Source organism: Choristoneura fumiferana, chromosome Z (assembly GCF_025370935.1).
Source record: "Choristoneura fumiferana chromosome Z, NRCan_CFum_1, whole genome shotgun sequence".
Taxonomy (NCBI): Eukaryota; Metazoa; Arthropoda; class Insecta; order Lepidoptera; family Tortricidae; genus Choristoneura; species Choristoneura fumiferana.
The window spans coordinates 28,807,472-28,832,472 of NC_133472.1; the positions used below are offsets into that span (position 1 = coordinate 28,807,472).

General features: G+C 38.4%; 1 protein-coding gene across 1 annotated transcript; it reads left to right on the plus strand.

Moving 5' to 3' along the window:
* The first annotated feature begins 7,580 nt into the window (after positions 1 to 7,580).
* Positions 7,581 to 11,091, plus strand: LOC141439303 (uncharacterized). The gene is made up of 5 exons (XM_074103569.1): positions 7,581 to 7,758; positions 8,863 to 9,039; positions 9,353 to 9,559; positions 10,246 to 10,416; positions 10,758 to 11,091. Exons 1-5 carry the CDS (start codon positions 7,641 to 7,643, stop codon positions 11,021 to 11,023), a joined length of 939 nt encoding a protein of 312 aa, XP_073959670.1. The 5' UTR covers positions 7,581 to 7,640; the 3' UTR covers positions 11,024 to 11,091.
* The last annotated feature ends 13,910 nt before the right edge of the window (positions 11,092 to 25,001 follow it).

The following is a 25,001-nucleotide window of genomic DNA, read 5'->3' on the forward strand; positions in this document are numbered from 1 at the left end:
TGGAGTAGACACATTAACTTATATATTAAGAACAGTTCTAACAGACCCCCTTTTTTATTTTCATTAAATTTTTATGGAATAATCGAGAAAAACTAACAAAAATGCTACGTTGCCAGCTCAGCAGGTATAAACGCTCTTAAAATATATCAGAAAAAGTTTAAGAACAAAAAAAATTAAACTGAATATCTTGAGTCTTTTATTTTAATTTTGCATCACGACGTTACGAATTCTTTACACCACTCGTTGTCACAGGGTACGGAAGTACCTATCTATACTAAGTATACGGAGTGGTTATGATTGAAACATTGTTATAATTGAAACAAGCACTTTTGTATGAAAAACGAACATGCTTTTTCCACTTTAATTCTGTATTGTTTTGTTTACTATTGAATCATAACTACTTCGATTAAGTTAAATGTATAATTGGCAGCAACAAAGACAGCTAAAAGTCTATACTTTTTTTTTATGCGCGTTTTTTTAATCGAAATGTTCAGAAGGTCATAAATTGTAAAATATTTATTTTACGAATGTGGAATTTTGATGAGCTCATTGTATACTATGGTAGCGATGAAAAAGATTGTAACAGATAAAATTACTTTAATAGTGCCGAAGATATTAGGGTGTTTCAATTGACCCCACATAGTGTTTCAATTGTCAGTCATGTGTGGTCAATTGAACCACTCTGCCCCAATATCTTTATTACGTTATGGTCAAATAACTATGGGTGATAGACCATTCAAGTTCATCTTATTTAGGAACCAGATAACTAAGCTTAAAATAATTTAGGTCTACATCTTTCTAACCATAAAAATAAAAAAGTTACAGGCGATTAAAGCCAAATCGTATCAGTTGTCCCCGGTCTACCCTATAGTTTTGAGTTTACTCGTAACAAAAATCCAAAAAATCCAAATATTTCTCTTTATAATATTAGTATATACCTATATTTAGGTAGATGTGAAATAATTGTTTATTTGAAGATATAAGATATTCGAGTTCCATACAAATGCTTAATTAGGCGATAACATTGATAACGTGCGAGAATCATACTCGCCAGTTTGTGGCTGTACGGAAGCAGCGGCTCGTGATATTGAGTGATGGGGTCCGGCACAGGAGCCTACGATATCAATCTCAACGATTTGCCGATTTACCGATGAAGGACGTTCTCAGTGACAGCACTAAATTGGTTAGGCGTATTTAGGTGCGGTGATAACAGCTTAACATATGCACTTTTGAGTAAAGACATACATTTCTAATACACGAAGGACTTCGCCAAAGGAAGGATCATTGAGCTCTCTTTTGCTGTTGGTAATGCTCGAGACCCAGAAAAAAGTGGTCAAGTGCGGATCGGACTCATGCATCGTCTGTTTTGCATGTACATGTACAATTGACTGGAGCAACTGAATTGAAATCTGCGTGACCTACTGTGAAATTTTAAATACTTATGGGATTAAAGGTAAAATTGCGAATACATTATTTTAGTTACCTCTTATAAATTATGATTGCTGTGACTGACGTACAGACAGATGGATAGATGTAGATGGATAGATATACATGTACATACTAACGCTTATATGGACTATATCTGCAATAAACTGTTTTTTTTTAAATCTTTTCCAAGACATAAAGTGGGGGATTTTTTTCTCGTCTAACTAACCTAATAGTGTGGGGTACCGTTGAATAGATCTTTAACGACGAGTTTTCGATATAGAGATTCGTTTGCGAAATATGTAAGTATTAATTTTTTAAGTGCAAATTTTGAGTAAAGTCTGTTAAATATTAGGTAAATGCTCGACTTAAAAACGTGCATGTGTGTTTTTTATGGTACCTCCCATAGACGTAAAGTGGGGGTGATTTTTTTTTCTCATCTAACCCTATAGTGTGGGGTTTCGTTGGATAGGTACTTTAAAACCATTAGGGGTCTGCTACGACGATTTTTCGATTCAGCTATATGTATTTGCGAAATATTCAACTTTAAAGTGAAAATTTTCATTAAAATCGAGCGCCCACCCGCCTCTAAAATCTAAACCGGTGGGTAGAAAAATTAAAAAAAAATCAGGATGGTAGTAAGTACTTATATCAAACTTTCAAGGAAAACTATAACGGTTAAGTTTGCTTGAGAATTATTTGTAGTTTAAGAGTAAATAGCAGCCTAAGGTATAAAATATACCTAAACTATGGAAGATTCCGTATAAAATACGAAATTCTTAGAAAAATATCACTTTATTTTTTCGTAATGGCTTCGGAACCCTATTTTGGGCGAATCCGATACACTCTTGGCCGGTTTTTTTTTTCAATTTTCTTTTATCACTGTCCGCGCAGTTCAAAGCCAAAGTCAAAGTCAACATAATATCTTTATTCAATTTAGGCTAAAACAAGCACTTATGAATGTTAAAAAAAAATATACCACCGGTTCGGAAAAACCTCTGTTGAGAAAAATCCGGCAAGAAACTCAACGAGGTATATTTTTTAACCTAATATATAGTTACCTACTTATGCAAAATTTAAGTTTTTTAGCACTAGCTGTCTGTAAGCTAAGCCGCTGAGCGACGGACGGACATGGCGGAACTGAAAGGGCTCCTTGTAGAACTACGGAACCCTAAAAATCACATACCTTCAGTCGAAAACATAACCTCTTTTTTATTAAGTTAGCTAAATATGCAGATCTGTGCGTATGGTATGGCCTAATCTTATTTTTACCCACGGGCTGGCGTTTCTTAGACTAAAGAACTATCAAAAAACTGGCCAAGTGCGAGTCGGACTCGCGCACGAAGGTTTCCGTATTAGACACCGTATTATCTCAATATTAGACATTAGCAAAAAACGGCAAATAATCAAGTTTGTTGTATGGGAGCCCCCCTTTAATACGAATTTTATTTTAATTTCATTATTTATTTTCAAAGTGGTTATACAACTAAATATTCTGTGAATATTTCAAGCGTCTACTTGTTGCCGTTATTACTCGAAATATCATTCAAAAAACGGCAAAAAAATACGTTTGTTGTATGGAAGCCCCCTTAAATATTTATTTTATTCTGTTTAGTATTTGTTGTTATAGCGGCCACAGTTATACATAATCTGTAAAGATTTCAACTGATTAACTATCACGGTTCATGAGATGACAGACGGACGGATGGACAGCGAAGTCTTAGTAAAAGGGTCCCGTTTTTACCATTTGGGTACGGAACCCTAAAAACGTTCAAGTCTATGTCGTGCCACGCACACTGAAGGGTTTGGTAGTCTTGATGAAGTTGACTTTGTTACCGGAAAGACTTCTAACAACATAGATAGAGCATCGCATAACCTATCTTCACAGGGACATCAAATCGATATAGTCATATTTAAGTTTCCTTACCTTAAAAGGAAAAACGGAACCCTTATGGGATCCCATTAGTATCCTTCTGCGTCTGTGAAGACCAATTTAACTATCAGTAATTAATGGGTATAGATATAACCAAGTTGATTATATAGGGCATTGATCTAACTAAACAATGGCAAGGAAAGACCAAATCTTTTGAGACCGTTATTTTTGTGAAAAAAGCATGGCTATCAAATTCTATAGCGCACTTTCAGTTATAGAATGATAGCAAGAGGGAAGGATTCTACTAAAATATGGTTAAAAGATTCGGCCGTCTATTGAGAATGGGAACTGCCTAAGGTTTACATATTTCATAAGAACCTTGTTCAACGGTTACGAGTAGGTATGAACACAAGAAAAAAAATGGCCAAGCAATTAAAGTTGTAAGTGAGATAATTTGGTTACATACGAGTACGCTTATACACTTTCTTGCTTTCTTATTGTGATTATTACTGACAAGTTACTGGAAATGTACGTAAGTAAGTGTACGATGTATTATTTAAACCTGATTTAAAAGAGACAGCTTCATGCATTTTGACACTAATACCACACGCCTAAGCCGTGGTGGCGAGTGGTTTGACCAATGGCCTCTCAAGCAGAGGATCGTGGGTTCATGCCCCGGCTCGCACCTCTGAGTTTTTACGAAATTCAACTGCGAAGTCACGTTTGAAATTTACCACGAGCTTTACGGTGAAGGAAAACATCGTGAGGAAACCTACACAAACCTGCGAAGCGATTGAATGGTGTGTGTGAAGTTCCCAATCCGCACTGGGCCCGCGTGGGGACTACGACCCAAGCCCTCTCATTCTGAGAGGAGGCCTGTGCCCAGCAGTGGGACGTCTATAGGCTGAGATGATGATGATGACCACACGCCTAAGATTAACATTAAACTAGATTACATTTTCTTCCCGCAAGAGAACCTAAAATATTTATAGCTTCCCTTAGCTATGGTTATGTTCTTCGCACGTTTGGAGTGTGTGAAATCAGATAGTTCGAATTATAGTGTCTACTCTACTCTGTAAGGTTTGCTTGGAACAGACATAATGGCGTGCGAGGGCGGGAAGTTTTCCACTGGGCGGAGTCAGAGAGAAAAATGTTCCGCCTTGCTGAGGCCACGCCCACGTTGTCTCGCTTTTCCTCGGCTCCATATTATTTATTTTGCTCGTTTTACGTGTGCAGGCGTCTGGCACACTCGTCAGGATTTGCCCACTTGAACGAGGCTATCATTCATGCAATCAATATCCAGCAGTGTGCATTGAATTCATTTTAAAACATCCGTGAGCTAGTTCGTGATAACAGAACAGGAATATAAAAGCTATAATAATGTAACTTTTTAAGTTTCAATGCAGGGCTCAGACTCATTTGCCTTCCATCCATCCCAGCCTATATACGTCCCACTGCTGGGCACAGGCCTCCTCTCAGAACAAGAGGGCTTGGGCCATAGTTCCCACGCGGGCCCAGTGCGGATCGGGAACTTCACACGCACCATTGAATTGCTTCGAAGGTTTGTGCAGGTTTCCTCACGATGTTTTCCTTCACCGCAAAGCTCGTGGTAAATTTAAAATGTAATTCCGCACATGAATTTCGAAAAACTCAGAGGTGCGAGCCGGGGTTTGAACCCACGACCCTCTGCTTGAGAGGCGATAGGGAAAACCACTAGGCCACCACGGCTTATATATAAAATATTATTATTTTAATTTATATTTATAATTTCCTACAAGGTGGTATCCAATGGTTATCTCGAAGAGATCGCTCATTCGCGATAAGACTGCATGTTGCTTACTTCTAGTAGATATCATATTTTACATATTGTATTCTGTATTTATTATACATATGTATTTTATATACATATGTATATCGGAAGTCGATAAACGAGAAATCCCTATGACAACTCAAAAGTGCTTCGAGAATTCCGGGCTGTTTATTACCTAGTATATTCTTATTCAGATAGGGCGATTTAAAATAAAGCTTTTGATCGCACTTACATCCGATCTATGTCCAACTTCCGCGAAACATTTGAGTTGATTAGGTATAAGTAAACGAAAAAAATCGTTGTTCCTAAGACATACATCGTACTTACTTACACACACGTCGCAACTTAGTGGTTTGATCCATGGTCTCTGAAGAAGAGTATCGTGGCTTTGAAATTAGGCTCGCTCCTCTGAATCTTTCAATTCACGAGTAAATAACAATAGTAGATTGTTGCACCAAGCAGAAAGTTATTCATTATTGCACCGAGTGCCGATTTGGAGCCCGAGCGTCAGCGAGGGCTTTAAAAAGCACGAGGGCAATATAAATTACTAAATGCGAGGTGCATAATCTGCTTTTTTCAACTATTACAGGAATAACAGACGAAAAAAAACTCATGCTAAACAATTATTAGGAAAGAAATGTCACTATATTGTATTTCGATCCAATTTATGTAAACAAAGAAGCCATTTATCCGACCACATACATTAAATGATGTGAAAGCCTATTGCAAAATAATTAATCTGATCAGTTAATCGATTAATTTATTAATTGGCTAGATCAAAGTATTTTTGTATATTTTGTTATTCACAACACTTGATTTAATTTCAAAGACTGTTTATTCAATTATAAAAGCTGTAAATATTTTTTTAATTTTAAGGAAAGTAAATAAAAATCGCTTATTTATCCGCGCATTAATCGATTTTTAAAATGTCAAATTTTCCACCATCTCTACGCTAGTCTATGCTAATACAGATTATTTATACACATGTTTCAATCAAGAAATAACGTCAGATTTTGACGAAGATTTTTCATATGAAAAACAAATATTGAAATCAAGTGAATTTTGGTGAATAGACATTTAGTTAAAAGACACGAATTATAGATAAATGTGTAATTGATTCGATCCAGTGAGTGTTTATACAAGATTTTTTATGAAATCGGTTTGTTTACACTTTTAATAAATTGGAATAGGCATAACGTATAGCACTCGATGATTCCATTTTTGTAAGTTTACATTCGCACTCTTAAAAATGTCCACGGAAAATTTGCAAGGTTCCCGCCAATTTGTTTTTTTTTTATTTTTTACTTTATTTGGCACAGTTAGTAGCCAAATTAGTAGCAGATATTTTTACCCGCGATCTGTCATATTTCGGATGGGCGCCAGGTTGGCCAACCAAACACACAAAGTTTTTTTTTTAAAATACGGCTACTTACTATTTTTGATAGGATTGGTAGCAACAATTTTTTGTACGCATCAATCATCTGTCAAATTTCATAAGACCGTCAGGTTGACCAACCTAACACTAGATCTTTATACACTATGCAGACTAATTTTATAGCAAAAATACTTGTGTTACCTCTTTGGTGGCGCAATTTTTAAAAAATCTAAAACAATGCAATAAAGGATTTTCGTACATTTTTTCTGCTCTAGAGCAGAAAAGTCCCGCTTTGTGCTGGGTATTTAGTGCTGCTATGATGAAATTAAAGCATAGTTGGAAAAAATGAAATTGTCCAATGCAACGCCATTTAGCTAAAATCAGAAAACTACATCTAAATCCCTCTTATTCTGAGGGAGATCCTGCCCAACAGTGGGACGTGTATAGACCGAAATGATGATGATGATGCCACACTTCATAAATCCAACGGCACCCAATTTCCAGGATGCAGTCTTTAAACAGCAATGTGTACATATACCTTCCAGTATTGAAGAGAAGGTTGTATGGGTAGAGGTTCCTTTGCCTTTTACTGAGGATATTAACGGAAAAAAATATTATCAAAAATCATTTAGCTATACCTTGGGGCCATATGTGAGTAGGTATATTTAATATATGAATTTACAAATAAACATATTATTAAGTTATGAAAACATTTTAATTTTCTAAATAAATATGAAATACGCTATTCATATTGGTAGTATTTTTTATATGTTTTATGGTATGTTTTAGTAGAAATTAAATTATATTATGAATGTAAAGCTAGAATATGGCAACAATTTCACAGATAAAATTTAAATTCCTATATAACCTCTTTCTGCTATTTTGTGTAGTAGTCATCGTTGTAAAAAAAAATGTTTATGGTTTAGCATAAAAAAAAACAATGACAGTTGTGCGGCGCGAAAATATAACAGTATACGAATTTGTTTTGTAGCTAGTTTCGTTTTAGGATTAAAATAGCTTTTCTATGCCAATTCAATCTACTTGATGGCTGTCAGTCTAATTGAGTTTTTTCGTTCATTATATAGAGATCATTAAAACACTTGCCCTATGAAAGACTAAATTGAAATTGAAATATTACTGACCAATACAATTTAATAATGGGTAGTGATAAAGCCATTGATTTTGTGAGATCTGATTTCAAATCGTCTCTACATGCTTGTTTATATCTTACACCAGATTGGTTGAGCAGGGTCAGAGATGATTACAAGGAGGAAGGTAAGAGAGCACTAGACTTTAATTAACAGAGTTTACGGTTGCTTCTTGTTGAATGTAGTTTAGCAAAGAAAACCGACAGTTGTTGCTTGTGCGAAACTTTCAGGACTTTAATTAGGTGAAGCTATATGCAATAACTTGTAGTTACTAGAGAAACTTTTCTTTAAGATCACCCATTACAGGATATAATAATATTCTAAGAAATAAAAGAGCGTGTCAGACACGCCCAATATAGAGTTCCGAAGCTGCTGTGAAGCAATTAATGAAGTAATATTTTTCCAAGGATTTTGAATTTTGTGGGGACTATTCCAAGTTTTGATAAGTATACCTATTTTATAACTTTGGCTGCCATATTTACCCAAACTACTTATAATGCTCAAGCAAACTTAGCCGTTATAGTTTTCCTTATAAGTTTGGTATAGGTACTTACTACAATAATGTTTTTTTTTTCAAAATTTTCAACTCAAAGGAAAAAAATCCCCCCCCCCCCTCCCCACTTTTACGTGTATGGGACGTACCCTAAAATTACAGCTTTCTAGCACTGATAGTCTCTGAGCAAAGCCGCGGACGGACAGACAGACATACAGAAATGTCGAAACTCTAAGGGTTCCGCTTGTGACATTTTGGCTACGGAATCCTTAAAACGATTTATTTTTCTAAACTTGTCATAAACATTAATAAGTAAAGTAAATTATATAGTCTCGAAATTATAGTCAGTCTGAGACATGTTTATACGATTTCTATACAATCTTCAAAGTCATTACACTCTCCAGAGTGGGTTGTGGTCGTTGGTTGAGGATCGGTAGTGAACCTTCATGACAACTTTCTTAGGAAAATAATGTGGTGCAATACTCTTTGTCTTCCACACCGCACCGCAGCGCGCAGTGCTGGAGTCCGAAGTTCATATTTGGCAATAGAAAACGCTGCAGCCACTTTCACATCAGCTTCCGTTGTCGCCTTTTACGACACCTACGGGAAGAGATGGGTCCGTCCTATTCTAAAGCTGGACATGGCGCGAGCAGTACCTACATAAAGTCGTATCGATTACATTGATTTTTACCCAATTTTCATTGAAGAACTTACGATGATTCTTTGTTCCTAATGCAGTATGTTACGAGGCGCGCGGCTGGCCCATTAAGCTAATCGAGCGCCAAGGTCGCCTCGCGGTGTGGAATGTGGCCAAGGAGTTGAACGTGCATGGCAATGGCGTCGCGGCGCTCGCCTGCAGGCTCATGGAGCGTTACCTCTCCGCGCAGCTGCGTCACAACGTCGCCGCACCCGCAGGTGAGTCAGATGCTAGCAGCCGCCACGGCCCTCGTGGAATTAGGTTGCCTTTCTTTCCGCTCAGCTGTTTCCACTAGAGCTATGCTGTGCGAGGATAGATAATTAAATGAAGCGTTTCTATTGTTTCATGAAAAACATATTCTCGCACATCTCTCTGGTGGAAACGCACAAACGGCGTTCAGGCTGAATGTGCACGGCACCGGCGTCGCGACGTACGCCTACCGCCAAATGGTGCGCTACTTGTGCAAGCAATTATAAAAAGTTCATTGATAAAACTACTGAGCGTGAACAACAATCACGCACTTTTTTACAGACAGCCTTGAATTCGAGCGGTTTCAGCGAGGGTTAAGTGCAAGGATACCAGTGCTGATCGCGTCGTGCGTGCAGATAGCGGCGAAGAGTATTTCAGCTGCCATGTCGCTAACGGCTACGCAAGTGTGCAATTACTTAATTCGGAAAGGAACAAAACACTCCATTAAGGACATTGTTACCTGGGAGTACCACGTGTTTCAAACGATAGGTCAGTGAAGTAACTCCTGTACGCAGTAGCCACCACATTTTTTGGCATATTTTTAGTCCTAAAACATAGCTCGGTACCTAATACGCGATGACAGTTGCACAGTGATGTTTTCATTGCATCGCATTTTGAGCGCCGGGAGATAATGTTCAGTCTTTCTCGATATTGACGCACGTCAATTTACTTAGCTACAGCGTATTTTTAGCTCCGTCTTTAGCCTTTTATTAATACCTTCCTTCCTAGGGCCCACCTACCAACGTTTTTTAAGAACGTATCATCATAGCGTATAACTTTCTAATAGTGGGCTCACTTCTTTGCCTCTCCAGCGAGTGTATCGCACCGCCGGTAGCTCTATCTAGCCTGTCGACGTATATCACTAACGTAACTTGACAGTAATAAAGTAATAGATGCGGAAATGAGATATTTTACTTGTGATATTACTCACATTACTTACCTACCTAAATATACATGCCTACACCTTATGGCGTGCATTGAGTAGGCAGCAGCACTAGTAGCGTTAGTGCTAGTGGCGCGCTGCTGCAGCGCAAATTAACAACTATGTAGGCACCCTGCGGAATCGACCCAATGTACGCCAATGTAGGTTGGTGTAGACTACACGGCTGCACCGCGCCGCCGCTCGTGCCGTGTCGCTTTGCGCTGGCGATCATTTCGCATGGTCAATCCACTAGGTTACCGCGTGCCGCTGTGGACGAGCGCTGAGATGGCGGAGCTGCTGGCGACAGCGGCACGCCTGGCGCCGGCCGCGCCGCGCGCGCTGGCGCTCATCGTCAACCTGGCCGAGCTGAAGCGTGACGAGGTCGACCGCCGCGTGCGCTGGGCCGCTGACCTTGAACCCAGCAGTGAGTTTACAAATCACGTTTTTGAAGTCAAGTCTTGAATATTGTCATAAGTTTTGGAGAAGGTGCGCAAGGCTTACAGCTCATTACAACATCTCCGTTTTACCTTGATATGACGAAGACCGGGGAGAGCAACTCCACCGTTTTGTTACTAAAATATTCCGTCCATGCGCACAAAGAGCATTCGCTTTCTTTTGTTATGCGGACCGCTAAGGAATGTAATTCGTTTCTGTCTTTTCAGTTTTTTATTTTGATTTTGACGATTTCGTCGTATTTCTTAAATGTGTGGCGTAATTTATGGTTGATCTTATATTATGTCCAATAAGAAATATTTTCGCACTTAGATTCCAGTTCGTCGAGCAGCGAGGAGTCCCCGCGGCGCTCTTTGTCAGTGCGCACTCTCCACCTGGCGGCGGGCGCGGTGGCGGCGTGCGCGCGCTGCCTGACGCCGCCGCCGCGCGCGCCCGACCTCGAGCGTCGCCTCGCCGCGCTCACAGGGGTACCACAGGCCTTCGTCGAGTGCGTCCGCGACTGCATACTCACCGTTACCATATTTGATGACGACGACTCCATGAGTACGCCAAGTGTCAAACGCAGGCGGCTGGAATGAGTGTTTTGCTGAGCCAAACCTTCCGTCATTTGCGTCCGCGACTGCATACTCACCTTCACCATACTCGATGACGACGACCCATGAGTATACTAAGTGTCAAACGCAGGCGCCTGAAATAAGTGTTTTTCTAAGCCAAGCTTTTCGTAGATTGCGTCTGCGGCTGAATACTCACCGTCAACATATTCGAGGACGACGACTCCATGAGTCTTCCTCATTTCAAGCGTCTGGAATGAGTGTTTTGCTAAGCCAAACCTTTTGTCGATTGCGTCCGCAACTAGATATATTGCAGGACCCTTGAGTAGACACATCGAATAAATGTATAAAATATAGTTTTAAGCTCATTTTGACAACGCAGAATACATTAGAGTCGCAGACCGAAGGCGCAACTTGCAAATAAACTTGTTCTCTATAAATTGTAAGCGATCGATCGATCGATCGTAAATTAGTAATCGATCTGTGTAAAATGTGATAGATTATTGGCTACACTGACGAGCAAAAATAATGGTTTACTTTCCATCCAACGTCTTAACAAAGTGGTTCTTTATTACTTATTGGTCGTCATTAGGTATACATTATACTTTCACGTGGCAAAGTTGTGATGTACATTTGCGTGCTATAAATCATAAGAATATAAAAAAAATGGTAATGTATCCGTTTTTCATTACATTTAATAATATTTCTTATTCTCTGTAAAGAATTTACTTAAGTACCTACTTATCGATTTTCAGTGGCAAAACTATAAAAAATCAGAATAAACAGTATACATAGGCATCATTATGTTAAATCAGATCATAATGCGTGCAAAATTTCAATCCAAATCAGTCCAGCCGTTTTGAATGTTCATTTGGCTCAAATTTAGTAGTTTTTTGCCCACATATCCGCGGAGCTTGAGACCACACAGTTTGGTGGAGCAGTCAAGTGGAGACCCCTAGATAAAAGGATGTTTTCGGATAGGTACGTAAAAAATAACTGACAATATATGTAGAACATAATAACATATTTAAAACTAATAACAAATTTAATAGGAAAACTATCACAGTTCAGTAAGTTTCATTTACATGTATAAGATTAATAGTCGATTGAAACTTAATATTACGTATCTTCCGTAGGTTAGTAGATACCGGAACATACTGCGTACAGCCAGACACGCACTTGGCCAGGTTTTTATAATGTACCTAAATATTTTATGAAATCACAGTACCTTATAATACTTGCAAGATTAACGTTGAGTGAGAAATCCAAATCAAACTAAAAGAAGTACCTACGATTGAAAATTGCATCATCTTTCCCAAGTTTATTATCATATCACAAAATTCCAAAGAGCATTCAAGCTAGCCCTTTGCCCGGCTGCATCCTTCACCGTTCAACCTTTGGGGTGGCGGATATTAAAATGCGTCGACTTCCCGGGATCACCGCTTTGACTGCCGAAGCGCGAAATATGGCTGCACCGCCGGCATGCAAGCTCGGTAGCGTACGGGTACGCGGTACGCCTATGGGAGCAGAGCCAATCATGTTTCTCATAATATTGTAACGTTTGAGCTACCAACAGTGAATGCATGAAATTTCTCTCATAAATATACCTACTTAGAACAAAAAATTCTAAAAGTGAAAATGGCCAATTATTCAGCAAAAATTAAAATGTAATAAATCAATCTACTAATAATTATTTATTTTTCTCATTTAGACATCGACTCTACTGCAAATTATGAAATATTTTAGAAAGCAGATACCTACGGGAAACACTAACAGTTTATACATTGCGTTACACGATGCAATTACAAAACCAACCAAACAAAAGTACGAAAAAAAACAACGTAAAACTACTCTTTATTAAAACCCCAAAAAAGTTCAGCGATTGACCGTTGTCACATCTGATGGTAAGTGCAGATGAGGCCGAAACTGCAGTTCTGTATGTTTGTCGATATAGCATTCAGAAAATTTGGTTAATTAAATTATAGGATGTTCGTCCTAAAATCCAATAAATAGTTCTAAGAAAGGTTACTGTCAAGTCCTCTATACATATGTATCTTTAAGTAGCTAGGGACTTATAACTTAATGAACATATTTCTTGTGGATCGTAGAAGTGCAGAAGAAATTTGCCGCGGATTAGTGAATGGTTAATGGTATCAATCACTTTACTATAATCATTAATTTTACTACTTATACGCGAACGAAGTTGCGGGCAAAAGCTAGTTGGTAACTTTAGTATACCTAGTCATGCAAACTTCAACGCGTGTAATGCTTATTTTAACAACTGCAAACATATATAATCAGATTTAACAATATGGAGGGCTGTCGATGCTGTCCGTTCGCGCTACTTACATACATCTAGACACGCGGTAGCGTGTCAAGCCAAGTTCAAGCTAACAGAACTGGCGAGCAGCACCGTGTGTAATTTTACCCGAACCATTTTCACCGGAAACATTCACGTGGTTGTACAAAGTTGTGGGTAGGTATTAGGTATCTAGTACAAATATCATAGTAATACCAAAACCCTGCTCCTAAATAAGTAAAATGTACGCAGCGGGGGATCATTAGGTATAGATTGGCTAGCGACAGAAGACCAAAGAAATGGGCATACATACATACCCACCCACACACATAGATATGCTCGAAAACATTACCCTCCTTTGTGCAGTCGTGTAAAAATGAATCCTAAAAAATAATTAAAATTGATTAGTGCTTTTAAGCTTTAATTCACCAGTGCAGAATTTCACTTCAAAATTATCGTGTTAACTATTTGTTTCCCAATAAAGTCCTAAGTAAGGTAATTTCATTTTCTTAAATTGCTACACTGCGTACAGGTCTGCCCCATAAACATCCGACACGAGCATAAAATTTAATTAAACGCTGATTGTAGCCGCCGCAGTCACTTCGCCGCAAATACTCCACAAAATGTTAACAAGTTATAAAAATTATGAATTAATGTCAGTGAGACGAGGGTCCAGCGGGGCTGGCGGCGGGAGAGACGCAACAATAGATGCTGCTTTAGGGTGCCCAATAAAAACTTGACAAATGGCGTTTCATAATCGCGTCGCATTCCAAGCCTCGTCACCAGAATTTGCTTCGTTTTCCCTCCCTGTGGAGGATAATGTTTATTTTCGACGCTACCTACTTCGTGTCATGTGTGATACTTATACGATATCTTATGCACCACACATAATGATACGTTTATAGATAACACTTGCGTCACGTGGGAATGGCATCTCGAGGTAACCAACAGCTAACTCGGAGCTAGCACCAGAATATACACTGTCATTTACTGCTAGAGTAAGTATACCAACTATTTGCTGCTAACTGCTTTAACATTTAGTATTAATTTGTGTCAATCAGACAAGAAACTAAAACTTATTTTTCTATTGTTGATGCTCCAATGCGCATCCAAACGCGCTCCGCGACCAAATTTATACGTACATAATTTTCATACGTTTCGTTCGAACCATTTTTTAATATTGAGATAACAATTGAACTTTTGTGCCACGCTAACTAAAAATACTTAAGTATTCATTAAAGATAAGTAGGTACGTATCTTGTTTGTGTTTTATTCACTGCTTACTATGTACACTCTCGACATACGAATATAGGTACCTAACTGTCTAGTGTAAAGTTAACGACGAGTGACCTGAGTGAGAGTGTCAGATATTTGCTGGCAATTTTTTAAAATTTAGAAATGTTTATGAAGTTTCTAGTACCTACTTGACTGCAACAGCTCTTAAGATTTATTTGTACTGTGTACCTTAAGTACCTATATGACGATACCGGATATACGGGGATACCGGGTATACAGTACCTATGGTTATCGGCAACTCATATTTACCAGTGAAGGCAACTTTAAAACTCACACAGACATTTACAAATTTACACAGACAGGCCCATCTCACTTTCGGTCACGCTGTCAAGCAAGGTCTGTATGTCTAAGTAATATTAGGTTTATGATCGAAATTGAGGCGGGAACGTGAATTTCATTTAGTCAAAGATTTTCTGCCGTATTATTTATACGAAAATAAAATGAGTTCTACAAGTAAGTAGTAACGAAAATATCATAATGGGCACACCACGGGCACACCACAAACTCCTAACTCGTAGAGTAGCATCTTTTATTAGTAAGGTTTATTTTTATTACTATTTGTTGAAGTGATAGGGCTGCTTTTCGCTTGTTGGGATTTTGACTAAGACAACGTGTGCTCGGTATGAATCTTTATTAGCAACTAAAATAATAAAAAAAAACATTTCTTCAAGCGGACTGTATGTGCAGTACCGGTAGGCATGTATGTATAGCCCTCGACGCATAACCGTGTAGTTTTAACTAAACATTCCGCCCACCAAGAACGTAGTTCTTAAGTAATTATAAAACAGCTTACAAGCAAGTTTTCCTAAATTAAAAAAGTTAACATCAATAGACTTAGACTATAAGTAGTTAACAATTTCTACTAAAAAATAAAGTTAAGTACAATGCAAAACAAAGGGAAGTCAGCTCGATTATAGATATTAACTAGTTTATCTTATATAATTTAACCCACAAGAGCCGCCCACCGTAACACATCATGAACAAAGTCTTAACAACTCATGGTTTCGTAAAAAAACTCATGATCACTACATGGAACTACTAATTTACAAGGAAAACTTGATTTTACTGGTGACTTGTATAACTTAGTACCTAGATACCTACAGCATGCAATGTAAATACAAAGGTCAAATAAAACTATTTAGTAATTATACAAATTTTGGAAATTGGACGCTTAAACACTCCGGACTTAGTTTTTACTGATACAACACGAGTTACATTATCAGGTCCAGTGTGTTTTTCAGTAATTTTACCTAAAACCCATTTAGCGGGTGGAAGATTGTCTTCCTTTAGAATAACAATATCATTAATTTCAGGCTCAGAACCTTTAGTGTTCCATTTATACCGTTGATTAAGATTGACCAAATACTCTTTATACCATCTATTCCAAAAATCTCTTACAATTTTTTGCGTTAAGCGCCATCTATCCAAAGATGGAATATTACATATTGAGTGGTCTTCGTCGGCTATATTTAACAACGGTTCACTACTAGAAAGTGGCCTGGCGTCAAGGGGAGAGGGTCGTTTGGATCGTCACTTAGCAAAGTTATTGGTCTCGAATTCAACAAGCTTCCACTTGCGTCAAAACTGTCGCCAACTCTTCATAGGTGAGGGTACTATTTCCAAGCACTTTACGCAGATGCGTTTTTGTAGAACGCACCCCTGCCTCCCACAGACCCCCAAAATTTGGAGCATGGGGCGGTATGAAATGCCACTTGGTACGTTCCAACATGAGTGAAGTAGCTATATCATCAGACAGAGATGACTTAGCACTGTTGAACATTTCTTGCAGTTCTTTATCCGCTCCCACAAAATTAGTGGCATTGTCACTGTATAAATCTTGGCAATGGCCTCTTCGAGAAGTGAAACGTCGAAAAGCTGCAATGAATCCTTTCGCAGTCAAGTCAGTTACAGCTTCTAAGTGCACAGCTCGGGTCACCATGCAAATAAAAAGGCATATGTACCCTTTATATGATTTTGCTCCTCGGCCAGGTGAAAATCTGATCTGTATAGGACCGCAATAGTCCACGCCGGTAGATTTGAACGGCTTACTAGGTTTAAGTCTAGCTTCAGGTAGAAAACCCATAAATGGACTTGTCTTCTTTGACGAATATCGCAAACAAATTACACATTCTCTGTATATCTTCTTGACTCGTTCCTTACCCTGTAAAATCCAATATTTAGCTCGGAGATAATTATGCATCAATTGTGGACCGCCATGCAATGTTTGATGATGTGCATCAAGAATTATCAGCTTGGTAAGATGACTCTTAGCAGGCATGATTATTGGATGTCTTGTAGCATAGCTTGCATCTGAATTTGTTATGCGACCAGTAACTCTTAATATCCCCTTTTCATCAAAAAAAGGACAAAGAGTGCGTAGGCTACTCCTTTTGAGTACGCGTCCTCGAGTCTTTAACTGTTTTATGTCGTCCTCAAATTCATGATCTTGAAGTTGTTTGATACATGCCAGTAAAGTTGCATTTGCCTCTTCTAATGTTATACATTTTGTTAGCTTCACTCTTTCAGTTTTAGGTATTTTTAAGTTCAAAATTCTTCTACAGTATGATATGACTCTTAATAATCTCGTTAATGATGAAAATCTTGACCAAATAAAGTGATCCTGATTGTTCAATAAAACAGTCAAAGACTTGACTCTTACTTCCTCGTCTGTGTCTTCTACGAACTTGTCATTCCTCTGTATTGTTGGTTGTGCCAGCCACTGAGGTCCTGTCCACCATAACGGGTGCGCCATCAAATCTTTCGGCTGTAAGCCACGTGAGGCACAGTCCGCGGGATTCGACTCTGTAGAAACATGACCCCATTGCTCTAAGTCCAAAATATTAAGAATCGTGGACACTCGATTACTAACAAAAGTAGTCCAACGACTTGAGCCTCCTTTGAGCCATGCCAAGACTATGGTGGAGTCGGACCAAGCATATAAATTCTCCTTCGGTATCTCCATGACCTGTGAAACTTCGCTGATCAGTTTGGCAGCCAAGGTGGCACCACACAACTCAAGTCTGGGAATCGAAATTTCCTTTTCTATAGGAGCTACTTTGGTCTTTGCTGTGATCAAATGTACATGGACTTTGTTTGACTCATCTATGACACGAGCGTATACAGCTGCTGCAAAAGCAGACTTTGACGCGTCTGAAAAGACATGCAGTTCAGTTTTTGAGTCTCGTGTAACATTTAACCACCTCGGTAATTTAAGTTGCGTTAAATCCTCCAACAAGCTTTTGTATGTCAGCCACTGTCTCCGCAAATCCTCATTTAAACATTCATCCCATTCAAGACCAGATAGCCAAAGCTTTTGAATAAATATTTTAGCCATAACAACAACCGGTGCTATCCAGCCAAGAGGATCGTACAGTTTTGCTACATCAGAGAGGACTTGTCTTTTAGTAATCGGCTCTTTAGTTTCAGGGAGGTTTAACGTGTATTCAAAATTATCAGATTCTCTGCTCCAACTCACACCAAGAACCTTGATTGATTTGTTTAGTTTGATCTGCTCCGATTGCTGAGTATTCTCATGACTCAAACCAATGTTTTGTAAAAATGTTTTGCTGTTACTGTTCCATTTTTGGAGTTCAAATCCCCCTGCTTTCATTAACCCATTCATTTCATTATATATCTTCAAAGCTTCAGATTCAGTCTCAGCTCCTGTTATTAAGTCATCCATATAGAAATCAGTCTTTGTTATTCCCGCAGCCAATGGATACTTTTTTTCTTCTAAATCTGCAAGCCTTTGCAATGACTTAACTGCCAGATATGGCGCGCATGCCGTGCCGAATGTTAATCGGAGTAGTTTGTAGTGTTGTACGGGCTCTCTCGCAGTGAATCTCCACAGAATTCTTTGAAAATCTGTATTTTCATCCACTACACGAACCATCCTATACATTTTAACAATATCAGCGACAACGCAAACCTTGTGGTTTCTCCATCTCATAAGTATGTGCCTCAGATCCTGCTGTAGCTTTGGGCCAACCAGAAGATCATCGTTTAGAGACACGTTATTAGTGCCTTTGCTAGAAGCATTAAATACTATTCTGAGTTTGGTGGTTTCTTTGTCCTCTCTCACCACAGGATGGTGTGGAAGATAGACTGCCTTAGGATCTTCTAATTCATTCTTGTCAACAGCTTTCATGTGATTTAAACTTATGTATTCTGCAAAGACTTTGTTGTATTCTTCTCTTAGTGCCGGATCTCGTAGCAGTCTTTTCTCTAATGCTTCTAGCCTCTTTGCAGCGATATCTCTCGAATTGCCATATTGACACTTAGGATCATCTGTCGTAAAAGGTAGTCGTACCACAAATCTGCCCTCATCGTCTCTCATTGCTGTTGCGTTGAAAAAATCTTCACATGCTTTTTCATTCTCACTCATCTTCCTTTGTATTAGGTTAGGCTCGTTCTCCATTTCCCAAAACTTTCTCAGTAGATCATCCTCTTTGACTTGAACATGTAAACTCATGACATTTGTCAACTCCTTACTCTCTCGCAAAGCTCTTCCAGACAAAATCCATCCAAATATTGTGTTTTGTGCAATCAAGCTTCCTTGAGCTTGTTTGACTATTCCGTCTATCAATATTTCGCTGTAAACCTCTGCACCTAGGAGAATATCAATCTTACCTGGTGTTGCATACGTAGGATCTGCCAAAGGTAGGTTCTCAATATCTGTCCACTCAGATACCTTAAGTTTGGTTGCTGGGAGTAAAGATGTTAAAGAATGTAACACATATGCATGTACCTCAATTGAACTCGCTGAATCATAAAGTGATTTTACGCGTAGTGAAACCGTGTATTTAATTCTCATACGACCATCTCCCAGGCCTGACACCCAGCCACTTACTGGCTTACGCACAAGGCCAAGTAATTGTACAGTAGCATCACTAACAAAAGATGCCTGGGACCCTTGATCCAGTAAAGCTCTAATAATTTGTTGACTACCAGCTAAATTAAATACCTTAACTCTAGCCGTTGCCAGTAGAACGCTGTTAGGTTGCAACTCTCCTCTCGAAAACGCTGAAGTAACGTGTGCGTCACCTGATGAAGTGCTCGGTCTCTCGTGTCGTTGATCACCCGGTGGCGCCGTCATTGCAGTCTCAATCGCTCGTGCTGCTCCCTGCTCGCTCTGGTTATTTTCTCGCTCGAAGTGTAGCATGGTATGGTGTCTTCTTCCGCATTTTCTACAATTTTGTGACTGACGACATTTAACTGCCGAGTGGGTAGGTGACAGACAGTTAAAACACAATCCATGTGTTTGCACGAAATCTTGCCTGATTTTTGGTGTCATGAGCCCAAATTGCTTGCAATGATAAATATAGTGGTTTTCATGACACATCGCACAACTCATTTCATTAGTTTTTGGTTTATTCTGCATTGAAGTATGAAACGTTTTAGCTTTCGCTACAGGCTTCGTAGGTTGTGACGTGCGTGTTACGTTGTGGTTCAACATCTCTAAAGACCTAAATCGGGACTCTAAATACTCTTGTAGCTGTTCCCAGGTCGGTAAATCATCAAAGACCTTAACATTGAGATATTGTTCCCACTGCTTCGTTGACTCTGGATCCAATTTGGAAACAACCAAAAATACAATAATGGTGTCCCATGTGCTAGTGTCAATACTCATATTCTGCAATGATTTCAAGCAAGTACTCGTAGTGTCAAGTAACTGTCTTATCGAATCAGACGACTCAGTGTGTATTTTCTTTAATGCAAATAAATTTCTCATAACCGCGTTACAATTATATCGTTTGTTATCATAACGTTTTACTAATTGTTTCCATGCCTCCTCATAATTCGCTTCTGTAGTGGAAAAATTACGTAATAAATTTAATGCTTCTCCAGATAAATTTCCCTTTAAATAATGCAATTTTTGCACGGAAGTAATTTGCTTGTTTTTATGAATTAATGATGAAAACATATCATAAAACGTTTGCCATTCTTCATATTTGCCACTAAAGGTAGGTAGATTTATTCTGGGTAGTTTCACGTCGCAAGAATTGTTGGCAATATTACTAGCCGCCGCAGTGGTGGGCGCTGATGAACTCGATACTTGTAATAATTGCAAAGCTTCCAATAACAACGTTTTATAATTCACATAAAGTTCTTCAAAATTCTCATATTTTTCTTCCGTGAAATAATCTTCTCTTCTGTCTGCTGTACAAATAATTTGTTTATGTCTTTCTTTAAACTCAGTATATTCTCTCTCAAGTACGTCTAATCGCGTCGCTAAATACGGTTGTTTAATTCTTTCTTTCCCAGTTTTTTTGTAATTTTTCTCACTTCTCTTTATATTTTCTAATGACTCGTCTTGTAGCGAAAAAAGAGTTTTCAGTGCTGCCATAGTTAGAAAAGTAGGTACTCACTCGTAATAATCCCAAGAAGCAATAGTTCAAATATTTCGACTCACTTGATATACGTTTTATTTTTCTCATTAACTAGTTAATGTCACTCACTTAGTCTTTTTTATAAGTATTAGGTATGCATAAAGTCTCAAAGTTCAAAGTTAAAAAACGTAAATTTATCACACTCGCACTCAAGGTTATAACGCGTAATTATAATTGCACTTTAAACTTGCACTTTTTCGATCGCCGGGTCGCTCTAATGACTATCCAGGTAGCAGCCTTTTGTTCTCGCGGGTCGGGCGCTCGTCCGTCGGTGTCGCGCAATCCGGTTCGATTTGGACCATATGTTGAAGTGATAGGGCTGCTTTTCGCTTGTTGGGATTTTAACTAAGACAACGTGTGCTCGGTATGAATCTTTATTAGCAACTAAAATAATAAAAAAAAACATTTCTTCAAGCGGACTGTATGTGCAGTACCGGTAGGCATGTATGTATAGCCCTCGACGCATAACCGTGTAGTTTTAACTAAAACACTATTAAAGTGTTAATTTTGTTTAGATTGTAGGTAGATTGTTATAAGTATAAACATATTGTGTCGAATAAATATAATGTTTTCGTTTTATTTCCTCGCATATTTGGAGAAAAGCAGTATATAGGCCGCGGCAGGAATGTCATTTCGTGGATGAGTATGGTTTTGAAGGACGAAGCGTAGCCTTTTCCCGCCATCTGCAGTAATATAATACTATATACTATTATAAGTGAGGTTATAGTATCCCACTGCTAGGCACAGTCTCTCTGGAAAGGTCCAGGTCTAGGTAAGTTCAGATCTTGGCTTCAAATAATTTACGTGTAAATAATTGTTAAATGTTTTCACGTATCTATACCTATAACTGTTTGATGCAGGGATAATCCAACAAGCTTTTATAAAACCGATAGACGTTTATCATAGTTTATTCTCACATAAAATTGCGTTGAGGTCATAAAGTAAGTGGCAGGTTATTACCCACTAGTCTCGGAGTAAAGAATGCCCGGTTATAATAAGGGTGGGTATTACTACGCCAAAATATTGTGTGGTGTCACCGTGCGTGCGCCCTGTTCTTACAATATTATAAAAAATTTTCTCATTTTTATTGCCCTCTCTTGGTGGTAGTAACTGACGTAATAAATGACTTTGCCATTATTATGACATTGCGCAATAGCCACGATTGCCGTAATGATATTCTACATTCTGAGCATGAGAAGCAACACTAGTTTATGTAGCAAGCAATGGCGTGGAGTGAATATTTTGCGTTAGAATGTGAGAAGCGTGAATAGGCTTGTCTCGGATGAAAACTTCGAAATTAGTTAACGCAGGCTTTGCCATACTTGTAATCACCTAATCACTTACGTCACGGTAAAAATTAGAGAACCCGGTGGGAATCGAGTTGTTATGAAGACGCGCGCTAGTAGCAAGGTTGGGTTTTTTGAACAAGCATTTAGACGTAGGTAAGTAATCTAATGTAAATGCCCTATGATATTCAAATATTTATCTAAGTAAGTATCATTTAAATAATATGCAATAATAATTACGAACTCATTTTACCATATTGTATTACAAAATAAAATTAAATCAAACTGAATTCATTAATTAAAATTCGAATTATTAACAAAAACATAAACTACATTATTTTTACCTTCCTTCTCCACTTCCAGCCGTACACCGCACTTCATTCTGTGCGCCCGCTCTCCTCCTTTTCAACTTAAAACAATAAATATATCTCACAAACCTACTATCTCAAACATCACACAAAATGTTGACGTGTTTCAAATCCTCTACAAGTTCTAACGAAGCCGTTAACGAACTTCCGAATTCATAGGTATCTGTTGCCAAATAAAACTATGGTGTAAATAAATAAATTTGTATAAAAATAAAATTGACAAATAAATATCAGTGCACATTTTCAGACGTGCTTTGAAAAATTTTATACACGTATTTTGATTATTTGTTATTACAAAATAGCATTGTTGTATGTAGCGCTGTTCTGTAGCGGACAAATTCACTTCAAGTTAAGAGGCCCGTCGGATTCGTTTGTGCATTAGCGAATTTGTTACAAATGCAAGCCTATTATTATAATTATGCAAGTATCATTAATTTGAGTATAGCACCATGCTGATAACCGTAGAACGTGTGTTTAACAGTTTAAACACATGACAACCATAGAGAACGGTAATCGGGTAGTAATTATAATGTTGGTGTTATAATATTTGTGTTTTTGGAGTCTGTAAATTATGTCAGTTTTACTTTGTTTTAGTACTTGATGATGAAAAGAAAATCAACCAGTAGTTTGTTAATTTGGGATAATATCGTGAATAACACATTTTTATTCTATTCTAATTTTTTTCCATATTGTCACGAATCTCATTAATAAACGTTTTCATTCTTTCTTTCTTTTAACATTACGTACTTTATCATATTGACTTCTTACAAATTAAGAAATCAAATCGTGGAAACTTTTGATTGTCGTATTGAGCTAAAATTTGTCAGGTAGATATGTGTTCAGGTAGAACGTAGGTACTTAGCGATCTCTTTTCCAACTCATACCGAATGATGATTTTAATTAAACACTGAGTTATTGTATATTGTATCTTTAATTTATCTTATTCTGAAGACGTGGAATATGTTTAGATACTTGTACATTAATGGTGTATTGGACAACTTCGCGGAACCGCTCTAAATTTGCAGACATTGCAGACCCGTAGCTGCTCGTAGCAAGTGCGTAGACGGTCTACGGTTATTTAATAATCATATCTGTTGTAGGTCCTAATAAACCAAATAACTTTTTCACCTCACTAGCTCGAAAAGGCTTTCTTTATCCTTCGAAATCTGCGTGGAAAATCGCTTTTATCCTCTTGGCTGGAAAACGTTTTGAAATTTGAACGTTATCATGGGGTGCACGCACGGGTGCACCTTCAAAATACGCATCGACTGCTTACGTTCCAACCTCGTATTGGGCCACATTAAATTGCTTGATAATCATCTTTATGTCAAGCTTGATAGAGTGTTGATTTGTTGTATATGTTCGGCGGCCGAAATTCCTAGGCATGTCGTGAAATGGCGCCATTCATAGTATGTCTAAAAGTTGACCAGGCATATCACGATGTCGATTAGAGCAATGCATTCGTCGATATTCATAGCTTTTTACCGGGCACATTGTGATATGCGCGAAAAAAGAAACATGTTGGTACGACGAGCGAAGCGAGGAGTAGTTGGTAAAAATTGTGACCATAACGCATGAGCCGAGTGAGTGAAGCGAGACCGCCGCGCAGCGGCCGGCTCAGGGCCAGAACCGATATGGCGGCGTTTTATGATAGGCCTAGGAATTTCATGATCTGCCTAAACTTGCCAAACCATGAAATGGCGGCGTTTCATGATATGCCTAGGAATTTAATGATTTGCCTAAACGTCTCTAAGCAAATCGTTAAATGGTGAGTTTTTAACGATATGGCGGATGTCCCTTAGCCAATTCATGAAATGGCGCCATTTCACGATATGCCTAGGAATTTCGTGATCTGGCGGATTTACGATCAGCCGCCGACATTTACAATTCGAGTAGAGACGAGGTTGAGAAAGTAAGCGGTCTAAATTGACGTGTTTTTTTATTCGACTCGATGGTAAACGAGCAAGTGGGTCTCCTGATGGTAAGAGATCACCACCGCCCATAAACAGGGTATTGCACATGCGTTGCCAACTAGAGGCCTAAGATGGAAAACCTCAAGTGCCAGTAATTTCACCGGCTGTCTTACTCTCCACGCCGAAAACACTACAGCGCAAGCACTACTGCTTCACGGTAGGATTAGCGAGCAAGATGGTGGTAGCAATCCGGGCGGACCTTGCACAAGGTCCTACGCACCTGTAAACCTGCTGTGTTCACAAAGAAAGTTCGTGTTGAAATATGTTAATTATTCCGTTATTTTATTATTTATTTAAAATAATAAAACCAATTTTAATTTTCTGAAATTATTCCAATGGGTCTTAAATTACAAAAAAAATACAGAACAACAAAATTAAAATAGATATCGTGTGC

Coding starts and splice junctions, on each gene's coding strand:
- LOC141439303 (XM_074103569.1), top strand. CDS start 7,641: ATGGGTAGTGATAAAGCCATTGATTTTGTGAGATCTGATTTCAAATCG. Junction 7,759..8,862: donor AGATGATTACAAGGAGGAAG/GTAAGAGAGCAC, acceptor TTCCTAATGCAG/TATGTTACGAGGCGCGCGGC. Junction 9,040..9,352: donor CAACGTCGCCGCACCCGCAG/GTGAGTCAGATG, acceptor ACTTTTTTACAG/ACAGCCTTGAATTCGAGCGG.